This window comes from Clinocottus analis, unplaced genomic scaffold (genome assembly GCF_023055335.1).
Source record: "Clinocottus analis isolate CAN_PGR_092001 unplaced genomic scaffold, fCliAna1.0.p SCAF_400, whole genome shotgun sequence".
Taxonomy (NCBI): domain Eukaryota; kingdom Metazoa; phylum Chordata; class Actinopteri; order Perciformes; family Cottidae; genus Clinocottus; species Clinocottus analis.
The window spans coordinates 1-11599 of NW_027176155.1; the positions used below are offsets into that span (position 1 = coordinate 1).

The 11599-nt window shown below is 41.5% G+C and overlaps 2 protein-coding genes across 3 annotated transcripts; one reads left to right on the top strand and one right to left on the bottom strand.

Annotated features, from left to right (window-relative positions):
- The first annotated feature begins 131 nt into the window (after positions 1–131).
- On the top strand, positions 132–3360 carry LOC137801426 (protein flightless-1 homolog). The gene is made up of 5 exons (XM_068598831.1): positions 132–284; positions 749–855; positions 1004–1109; positions 1234–1299; positions 1426–3360. The coding sequence occupies exons 1-5, from the start codon at positions 132–134 to the stop codon at positions 1558–1560; spliced, it is 567 nt and encodes a 188-aa protein (XP_068454932.1). The 3' UTR covers positions 1561–3360.
- Positions 3361–3797: 437 nt separating this feature from the next.
- LOC137801427 (reticulophagy regulator 3-like) lies at positions 3798–11247 on the bottom strand. 2 transcript variants are annotated; one of them, XM_068598832.1, is made up of 10 exons: positions 11170–11247; positions 10678–10953; positions 8908–9014; positions 8535–8565; positions 8290–8416; positions 8026–8110; positions 7028–7165; positions 6454–6536; positions 6094–6223; positions 3798–6007 (listed from the first exon to the last, which is right to left on the bottom strand). In XM_068598832.1, the coding sequence occupies exons 2-10, from the start codon at positions 10923–10925 to the stop codon at positions 5457–5459; spliced, it is 1500 nt and encodes a 499-aa protein (XP_068454933.1). In that variant the 5' UTR covers positions 10926–10953; positions 11170–11247; the 3' UTR covers positions 3798–5456. The 2 variants fall into 2 exon arrangements, with proteins under 2 accessions (XP_068454933.1, XP_068454934.1); XM_068598833.1 differs by having other exon boundaries at positions 11153–11240.
- Between the last annotated feature and the right edge of the window lie 352 nt (positions 11248–11599).

Here is an 11599-nt window from a genome sequence, read left to right on the forward strand (position 1 = left end):
CAAGGTTGTGATTTTTAATTATCTTCCAATAATTTGTATTGAGTTCCACCAGAGATGTCTCCTGTGTCGCCTTCCTACTTTTGTACTTGCATGAATACCAACTATACCAAGTGTGCCATGTGTCATCGCTGATGAGCAGTTTGTGTTTTCTGCAGGTACCGTTTGAGAGCACAGACAACCAGGGCATCGTCTACACCTGGGTGGGCAGAGCTGCTGACCCCGACGAAGCCAAACTGGCCGAGGACATCATGAACTGCATGTTTGATGAAACGTACAGCAAGCAGGTGTGTGTGTGTGTGTGTGTGTATGTTTTGAAATGCTCAACAAATACCAGTATAAATACCAAACTACCACGTCACTCCCACTTCAAAAGTATATTTAAACTGATGTTGATCTATACAAAGTTTCTCACTCTTGACTTGACTGCTCCCTCTGTTCTCTTACGTTTCCGCATACAAAGACGCTGCGTTCTACACTTTAATATCAACAAGCCGTTTCACTGCTTTTATCCCATTGTGTTTGTTGTTGTTAATAGTTTAAACTATTTAAATGGTTTTAAAATAAATGTGAAGTATTTGCGCGGTTAAAATGCACTGACCTCTTCCCTCTCTCTGACGTGAGGTGAAAAACTATACGCTCATCCCGAGTCGAGTGGAATACTTTAGCTTTCTGTATTTTTTTTAAATTTCTCTCAATGGATTCTGCCTGAAAGCATATTTCGTCAAACTTCAATAAGTGTGTCTTCTAGGTAATTAATGAGGGGGAGGAGCCAGAGAACTTCTTCTGGGTGGGGATTGGCTCTCAGAAGCAGTACGATGAAGATGCAGATTATATGAAACATGCTCGGCTCTTCAGGTGGGTCAACGTTATCTGTAAGTAATATGTAGTAATGAAAAATGATTATGCAATACTAATACTAACTTCTTACCTCATCTTTCTGTATCCATCTCCCCTCTCTCACTGTCCCCACTATGCACTTCTATCTCCTCTTCTCCTCCCTCAGGTGTTCAAATGAGAAGGGCTACTTCTCTGTGTCGGAGAAGTGCTCAGACTTTTGTCAGGACGACCTGGCCGATGATGACATCATGTTGCTGGACAACGGCAAAGAGGTAATACTTTATCATAGATTCATCTGAACGTCCACAGTGAAATCACTATGATGTCATCATTTAATGTGTTACTGGATCATTGTGTTTTATCTTAATTTCTCCTGACTTATTTGTGTTCCGTCAGGTTTACATGTGGGTCGGCACTCAGACCAGCCAGGTGGAGATCAAACTGAGTCTCAAAGCCTGCCAGGTCAGTGACAGTTTGTGCACGTACATTTATTGCGTTTGTGTGTATATTTGTGTTCAAACATTTCTTGATGTATTTATGTTATGTGTCCATATCCACGTCTTACTAATGGATCCTTTTCCTCTCTAGGTTTACATCCAGCACATGCGCTCTAAGGACACTGAACACCCGAGGAAGCTGCGACTGGTGCGGAAGGGGAACGAGCCCCACTGCTTCAGCCGCTGCTTCCACGCCTGGGGGGCTTTCAAAACCACCCTTTCATAGACGAACACATGCACAGAACCGCTCATACGTGTATCAAATGTAACGCTGCCATGTCATTTTCTGCCAGTAGGATGGTGAGCATGATGATGTCTATGCCTAACGCAGCTTTGCCTGAGCTCAGATTCTCCTCCTCCCTCCCCTTCCCGCTCAGCGCTGCTGTCTTCCAGCCTCTGAACCAACAGGTTACAATCGGAGTTACAGAAAATAATTCAAGTTTAGCACAACATCCCAATCAGTGGACATTGTTCTGGTTAAGAAGCTGTTGGCTGTTTCCTGTCTTTAGAACAAATGACAAAATATCACTTTTTCTACAATTCTTTTTTAGCAGCAAGTCTGAATATCGTTGTTAAATGAAAGAAGAATATGTCTACGGTGTACAGAGGCTTTATATAAACTCAAGGGAGTTGAATGCCCGAACATATCAATCCGCTCTGCTGCTTCCACGGGGCTCGTGCATCACGGCCAATAGTTTTCCTGGAGGAGGGTTAAACGGTAACTTTGGTATTTATATAGTTTCCCTGGCTGACTAATCGTGACAACAGATTCTGAGTGTTGAGGAGAAAGTGCAGTCGACGGCATTGTTTGTCGCCATTGTTCGTCTCCAGGACGCAGTGTCATTTTAAGTTTCAGACATTTTGGAAAGAGTCAGATTCAAAGGAGAAGTCTTGTTCTAAACTCTTGCCTGATCGGCTACTAGTAATTCTGGATCAATTAAAAAAAATCACTTGGACTCAAAACATGAGAAAATAGGGTGCAGGTTGAAAAGAAAATACCAAATTTACCCGTTAAGTGCTGCGGGAGTCCCTCCTCCACGCTTGGCTCCATCTTGCACTGCCGCTTTCAGGCAGATAAAAGTTGATTTTAAAGTTTGTATTTTTTTTCCAGCATTTAGGGACTAATCAGAAAACGGCACTATATTATTTTTTTTCTGAAGAATGTTTGTTTATGCGTATATTTCCCTGTTGTGCGGACTATACAGCACATGGTATGTTTGTGTCTTTACCCAGTGCGCCTTCAGTGAAATAGGAACGGGCCCCTCCCCCACAGTCTGACTGGTCACTGTTCTCTCCTCGTCTGCAGAAACCTTTTTGTGCGTTTCAACCCAGAAAAATTTCCAGTTCCATTTATCTGGCCAAATAAGTCTTGAGCAGAGGTCCAGGTCCAAGTTATAGGCTGAGACGGAGCTTTATGGACACATAACGCACTCAGTAGTCAAAAGGTTTCTCTTTTTTTTTCTTTTTTTTTATCTTCACAAAAGGAGAGAACAAAAACATCTGAACAGCTTCCAAAATGTAATCGCTTTTTGAAAAAGTAAAGGAATCATATTTACATATTAACGGGAGAAGATATTTTAGTCAGAGATTGATTTCAATAAAGAGTTTTTTTCCAATATGTTTCTCGTTTTGGAACAAAACTACATTTAGTTTTTGTCAACAGATTTTAATGGGAGTTCCTATGCACCGTATGAGAGATGTATCTAAATGAAAGTGCTGGTCGGTTTAACTGCTTCTGGATCAGTTTCTCCAGGAACAGCTTCTAAGTACAGAACTGCTGCAGTGCTTCTTGGTATCATGTGACCTTTGTGGTGTCAGGCATTGGTCCGAGCGAGATCTGTCCATGTACTGTATTCTCAAATGGCTGCAGCGGCCATCCTTTTTCTTTATACTTTATTTAGTGGGGTGAATTGTATGCCTGATGGTTTGAGTCCGACACATATAGTATGTGTATTTATGAATATGTGCACATACTCCTGATGCCACCTGCAGATGCTTTATTTATGTATTTTATATTAAAATGATATCTCACATCACATGTTTTTTTTCATCTTTCCTTCATATGGTGCTTTTCATTCAGGACTGCACACGGGTGTTTCAGGTGGACCTGTGCTGATAAAACAAACCTGTGAGCAGCACGGTGCTTCCAGCAGTCTGGAATTTGCTTTTCAAAAAGAAATTTCAAAGTCTTAATTATTTAAAGCGACGCCTAATGCAAGAATAATATCAACCCACGGAAGTCTGTTCACTGACCTAAGATTCAGTACTTTGTACCTCGTTTGATTAATTACAAAAACGTTTAAGTTATGACATGTTATGTTTTACATGTTTATCTTTTTATTTTACATATACTATTTTTTTAAACCTTATATCCTTTAACTTAATATACCGTTCTCTCTGCTTTAGGAACTGTCTCGAGAGCTTCATCTGACTCCTGTCACTTGAAATAACACCCAAGACAGATTTAATTGCAAACATTTTATTCAATAAGATTTGCACATCAAAACATATCAAAACCAGTTACAGAGAAGAAGAGACACTACGATGTACATTACAATAACAAACCGACTACAGATCACTCGTACTGAGGAACGGACTCTTCTTGGAGCAGCAATGAGCAACATTCTGGTGAACTGAGGACCTTTTGTCAGCCTAAATATCCCAGCAAAGTCCTAAAAAGTGCACAATTATATCTACTTCACATCCCGAATGTGTCCAGCAGTTTGTTTTTATTGTGTTAAATATTTGCTTCTGTAATTGTCCTCTCAAAATATCACGATTAAAGTGAGCAAAGCACTTATTAAAAAGTCTCTTCTTATCTTAATAAATCTTGGCTGTGGCTTAAAGTTGGAAGTGCTATTTCCACAGTAAAGCATTGTCATACTGACATGGTTTGTCCACCGAACGGAAATCAGGCTGACCAGAACATGAAAGCCACATGAAACCTTTACGTACTAACACTTTAAAATAAGGATATAAGGATAACTTTCTATACCCAATTTTGATGTAAACAATGTCCTCCATTAAATAGTAAAAGATCTATGCATTGAAGAACATCAGATTTTTCTCTTAAAAAGTTCAGCATGACTGTCAACTACATGGACTAAAAACTTAAAAGAAAAAGAAACTTGATTAAATATTACTTTAGAAAAAAAACACACAAAGCTGAGGGCTCATTCAAGGTATTAAACATGACATCATATGCTATTGAGCTGTATTAAAAGGCAGGAAAATTAAAAATCTTCTGAACATACGTAGAAAAAAATAAAACAGACCTTCTCCTGGTTCATGAACACAATGAACGACAAAGTGTTCCTCCAGGTCCGACCACGTAAGACTATGATGGGACTTTCTTTAAAAAAAAAAAATCCCTGTATGTTCGACAGCAGAAAAAGAAAAAAGTAAAGAAAATCGTACAGAGAACTAAAATTTGTATGCAAATATTATAAGTTATGGAAGAGAATCACTGTCCAAATTCACAACTGCTGATAAATAAGGATAATTAAAATCTGTAAACCTGGAACAAAATGAATCTCTCAGATTGGTTCTTTGAAACTAATTTGACAAACAAATGAGGGGTGCACTCAGCTACATCAACTAGTCCAGTGGCTAAAGAAACTTTAGTCACGCTGTTCCATAGCGTTGTTATCAAAGTAACGTGGCTCAGCTCAACCAACAGGAATGTCATATTTGGTCCCATGTTAAAAAGCCCTGTATAGTAAAAAAGATTTTATGGGCACTGTTCTGTAGTTTTAAGTAATTCACAAGTACCCTCGTAACTTAAGGGTCTACATAATTACAAGACTGCAACACGGCTCAATGATGCTGGTTAATAATAATGTCTGATTGTGAGTCATGTTTGTTGTTGCATTTCCTATTGCTCAGCCTACAAAGTAAAAGTCTGGATAATCAGGGTTTAAAAGTAAGGGAGGAAACAGCATGAAAAGGTAGAACTAAATAAATTCTTCACAGTGATGATCTGATGCCAATTAGAAGCCGAGCCGCTGGAACCTCAAGTCCTCTCACACAATCACAGCTCATCACATGAACACTGCCCGTGAAGTTGCCCTCATGCATGTACACACACACACACGCACACGCACACGCACACGCACACGCACACTACTGTGGTTTACCGAGCAGGCTAGACAAGAAGTTAGGCCCATGGCTCTCCCCCCTTCTAGTACTCCCTCCTCCCCCAAGGGGATCCATCTGGTTCAGTTCAGACTGATCCAGCATTTCAAAGTCCTCTACGTCGAAGTCTGTGTCCAGCTCGGAGCTGGACTGCTTGCGGTAGCCTCGGTGGGCTCCGGCCCTCGGGGGGCCTTCTCTGCGCTGGCTCGCAGGAGGCCGAGGTTGCAGCGCCCCGGCCAGCGCCGCCTGGATCATGTTGCTGGCGATGACTCCGGCCAAGTCTCCGGCGAAATCAGAGGCAGGTGGCAGGCCGCTGAGAGAAAGTTCTGTATCCAGATCCTCCTGATCCGAGTCCAGATGATAATCCACGTCCAGCACCGAGGCCCGGTGACTCGCTAGCCCAGACAGACCCAGGCTCGGGAGACCGATGCTCGTGTCGTCGTCGTCGTCGTCCATCAGAGTGGCATCGGGGTTTATGGAGGGGAAGCCCTGAAGATCTCGAGCAAATGATTCCTCAGCGTCACTGTGTCTGTCAAAATCTGACCAAAAAGACAGGGACACAGTGAGGGAAATGAACAAACAAGAAAATAAAGGAGGAGGAAATCTGGAATCCCTGCATACTCACCCTCAGAGCCCTCGGTCAGCGGGGTCTGGCCACGCGACAGGTTGAATGTTCCATTGTCGGTGTACACCTCAGCATCCGAGTGCTCAGAGTCAGTCATCGCGAGTTCTTTAGCAACGATGGCATCATCAAACTAGGAGAGACAGAAGGTTAAAAAAGGTTATATATTTTACAAGTTGCTGTAGGTACATAGGCATATATATATATATATATATATATATATATATATATATATATATATATATATATATATATATATATATATATATATTTATATATATATATATATATATATATATATGCCTGAAGCAATAATACGGATAATTCAAATATCAAGAGACTTTGGGAGTTGAACCGACTTACTGTTGGGCAGAAAGCAGCCAACTCCTCCTCCTCACTATCACCGTCTTCCCCCGAGGCTAAACCACGGAGAGGCCTCCGCAGGACTGCAGAGAGAGAGATGAGTCATATAGACAACATTTCTACATTTACAGTCACAAACTGTGCCGTGTAATTGGTTTCACAAGTGCCACCAGGCGGCACTTAAGCAATAACAATTTGTCAGTTCAGTTGAAATAGATGGGTTGCTGGCTACAAATGAGCAGCCTGAAGACATCACATATATATATATATATATATATATATATATATATATATATATATATATATATATATATATATATATATATATATATATATATATATATATATATATATATATATATATATATATATAAACGCTGTAAAGGTTGAACTGTTCTTCGATCAAACATTGATGCTCAGTAGAATAACACGCTGTGAAAGTAATCTGCACAAGACATTTCTTCGAGGCTTTGAGTTCATTTCTATTTCATTTGCAGTGTCACATCAGCACACAGAATGTTGGGAATATAAAAAGGGAAGAAAAAAAAAAGAAAAAAAGGGATGAAATACTTACACTGATTATCAATAGGCTTTGACATCATGTAGCCACAATTGCTAAAGTCCAGTCGCTGCAGGACCGGATCCAGCTTCAAGCACACATGCTGGAAAACCCTGTGATAGAACCCCAGAGGAGCCAGGACCGTCGCCCACACTGGAGGAGAGCAGAAGAATACACGTCATTGGAAAACAGGTGGGACCTCTGCTGGGGTTGTTTAGTACAGTGGCTGCAGGTCTGCTGAGACCCTCAGCTCCTTTACATCCAGATTGAAGACTTTTCTGTTTGCCGTTCCCAGTAATTGAAGCAGATTCAAGGATATTAACTTCTGCATCTCATTAATGTATTTTATTTCTTAAACTGCACTGCAACTTTTCTTGTATTTTTGACTGTTATTTAATGTTTTAAAATGAATGTTCTTCATTGTTTTTTGATATGGTTTTCTTCTGCATTATCTTTTCATGCTTTTAACGGTTTTATGTAAAGCACTTTGAATCGCCGTGTTGGTGAAATGTGCTATACAAATAAACGTGGCTTGCCTTACAAAAATGGAACGACAAAAGCTGTGTTTATTAATGTTCGGTACAGATTCAGTTCCTAGTTTACTGTCATCAATTAAGACACAAGCCTGTGTGAGCTTCAGTAGAGATGCAGACATGGTGGCGTAAAGGGAGCAGCTGTGGGTAGTTTCAGACGTCAGTAGAAGGCTTTAGCAGCTCTTGCCTCCCGGGTTCACCAGTCTACACTACATTAGAGGTTCAGCGATTAACCCGATCGCAGTGTGACCTCCTTAGCTTTCTGCCTGGCTCCATTCCCTCCCTCACTCCTTCCCTGTGTGCCTCATCCCGGCTTTAATCACCACAGAGGCGAGGCTCTGGTACTGGGGCACCACCGATCTGGTTTCGCCACCCATGTATTTTTAACAAGGACAAGTCACGCAGAGTCCCCCCTGCCAACGTGGCCCTGTGAAGGAGCCGGGATCGGTAGTTAGAACTGAATAAACTGCTGGGACTCACTAGCGGAGTAGGAGAGCGCCAATCCAGGAATGTAGCTTCCAACCACAGCCAAGCAGGTGAACACTCCACAGGTCAGGAAGCAGAACTGACGGAGCAACGACACACAAGGAGTCAAGTCAGCACCTAGAAGGCATGTCAACTACGGTCCAAGTCATATCTGATGCTTACAATCAGAATAGGGCTGGATAGCATGTTGACGTTCACTCATTCATTCATTATTATCATGATCACAAAAACAGTAATTGTATTGTGTGTGGTCTTCACCTTGCCAGGGTTATGTTTCTTGTATTGCATCACACTGGATGCGAACACTGCTCCACTGACCCAGGCCTCAGCGATGTGGTGGCACAGTTCAGGCACACTGAGGATGCCAGGCTGCACCAGACCCCAGCTAGAAAAGAAAAAAAAGAAAGAAGGGAAAAAGAATAATACCTTTATCTGCATTCTACTTATTATATAAGTATTATTGTTGCCCTTATCTTTTAAGGCGGTTGGTTACAGTAACAAACCTTTCATTATCCGATTCATCCAGGTTTCTGACTGTGGAGAGAGAGAACATTCATAACTTTAAGTACCGATGTGCAACTTATAAACAGTTTTCAAAATTGTGTTGCATATACTTCTTTGACTTTTCGAAACTCTTTGATCTCTTATACACGTGGTGTGTAACACAAGTTCAAAATGTTCCCGGTGAAACAAAAATCCTTCGCAAAGTCCAGAGGGCAGGACTGATTACACATCTATTCTGACATGTCACAACGGTTGCGATGACAGCAACTTGGGGAATAACATATGGTACATTTAATGCAAAAGGGAAGGAAAGTACAAGTGCAGAACATGCAAGAGTCGGCTACAGAAAGATATAAAAACAACTTAAATCACCTCCAATCTCTGGCCAGATCTTATTTCTCCAGGTATCAACAAAGACAACCACAGCCAGACCAGAAGCCAGCAGGAACAGCAGGTTCAGTGAGGTCAGGGCGAAGAACCTGCAGGGCATCAAAACCAGAGCAAACACATGACTGACTGTACAAGACAGACAGTAGTAGCGATATCAATAGATAGTTGTATACTTTATTCATGCCCAAGAGGAAATTTGTTTGTGGCAGCAGCAAACAAGGTTACAAAGAAGACACAAAAATATTAGGTATGAAAAATACTCAATATACAATGAAACAGCAGAGTGTTTTAAATTTAAGAAATTGAAGATTAAAGAAAGTGAAAAAATGCAGAGTATATGCCGTTAGTATGCAGCTTGTTAGAAATCATGAAACCACAACACCTGCGAGTTGTGACCTCCTGTTTCCTTTAATCAGAAATAAGAAACGGGGAAGATATAAATAACATTAAAGCAGAACCAGTAAAGAAAGTATTGACTGTTAAACCCCCCTTACACCTACAACGGAGAAGCCACTAGCTGCATCTAGATATCGCAGCTACTGTTTATTGTGGTTCTATCTTTGAAGGAGTGTGGTCCACTTTCACCTCAACAACGACAGCCTCGATGAGTTGCTCCACTTTCAGATCACAAGACCTCGAAATATGTTGACCACAACAATAATACAGGATTCTGCCAATCAGCAGGATTAACAAAACAAAGAGTTAGTTGGCACAGTGAGGTGTGTTGGTATTAGGGGCAGCAGGGCAATTAGTACAGTTAGTTAAAAAGATAAACGGCAAATGTCTTAGTAAAACTAGCCCTATACAAACACAACTATATGTTGTTGTACTACAAATTGATGCAAAACAATGGAAAAATACCCTTTGACTTTAACTCTCTTAAACAGCACTTTTTGGAGATGCATTTCATTGTGTATTTATTTTGTGCGTTATGTCCATTTTGTTTACAACTTTAAAAAGGAAAAACAAGACAATCTCAGTGAGAAATGCCTCCCTGTCTCCATGTGACTTGCTATCGGCTTTCAGAATCAGAGTCACCTTTATTGGCCAAGTCTGTCTGCACAAACTAGAAATGTGACCCTGTTTTCCTCCATTCTCTCGATATGCACCGACATAACAGGGACAAAGGAGAACAAAACTGGATAAATAAAAAGGTAAAGAACAGACATGCCTATAACGCACAAAGGTATTTGGGAGAAAATAATGTGTATATGTGATGTGTATATTATATAAAATAAGTATTAGATCATAAGCACATATCTTAACATAATAAATGAAGGTTGAATGCTTGAGAAGCAGGCTGGCTAACCAGCTTCTTCTCTCTTATTTTCCAAGTCAGTGATTCTCAATATGCAACAATAACAACGTCACCTAATTTAGCCAAACCTTGACCTCACCTTGTCTTGTCTGGTAAGTTTGTTGTCAGAGTTAAATTCTGGTTTTAGGGCTGATCACACGTGGTACCCTGACATGTAAATGTGGAGCCTCGCACGCTCACAGCAGCGACCCCATGTTGTCAAGATCAGACCAACGTTACGGATGAAATGTGTCTGGTGTCTATAAATAGTGCCGCTAGTCGGCCATCTGCCTGGTCTTCAACTGACAGGTGAAGCGGTCGCGTTGCGCAAAGCACCAGCTGCTCGCGCCACAGGACCAAACACAGCAACCTGCATTTAAATAATATTGACTAAACACGGGGGGAAACACAACGAGTGCAACCTCAACATGTACAAAGTGTCAGGTGAAACTCACCAGAACACCACGTTGACCACCGTGTAGAGAAGCACACACTGTAGAGGTCTCTCCCACACCAGCACGGACTGTAGGTAGGTCAGGACGGGCTCGTAGGGCCCCAAGCTGGACTGGAGAGCCGCCTTGACAGCCCGCACCTGGCCGTCTCTTTCGCTGGCGCTCGGTCGACTTCGCAGGCAGACATCGGACCCTTGCGGGACAGAGCGGTCCTCCGCGGCTGCGTCTTGCATTGCGCCAATGTGCGCCATCTTTGCGTCGACAGTCGATAGAGTCCACCTGTGAAATAAAGCCATCAGCGGTTAGTAGAAGCAGTTAACGACATGAGGTGAACCACAGCGCCGCTCACAACAGCATCGGCTAACTGATACTAGCTTAGCTAGCTAGCGAGGCTAGCTGTGTCCTCCTGACATCGTTTCAGTCAGAACGTCTCATTACAAGTTTTGCATTATCAAAAGACAGCGATGAAATGTCTTACAGTAAGATGACACGTACTATTTGGGCATTTTTGAAGAAATGGAGCGGTCCCTTCGGCAGTTGACAATATGGCGTAACCTGTTTTTCTGAGTCCTCAGCGGGCCAATCAGAGTCCCTCCACGCCCCGCGTCATGCTGCGTTCAGGTGGAATGGGAATCGGTTGTTTTTGTTTACTTTAAAGCAGGAGCCTACTTTGACAAACGTTTTCAGCAAGTCATCATTACAGCTTATTTTAGGTAAAAATAGTAATTGATCCATTTTATTGTTATTCCAATTTGTCCTTCATACTTTCCATGGCTGAACATGTGTATTTGGTTCAGATTCTCTGTTGTTCAATTAAATATAAAGCAGTTTTTTTGTGCAATACGTTTACATTCTACGTATTATAAATCAGTCAGAGAAACGTCCGTCAATCTGTGACCCATATATTTAGAGATATGGTTACAAA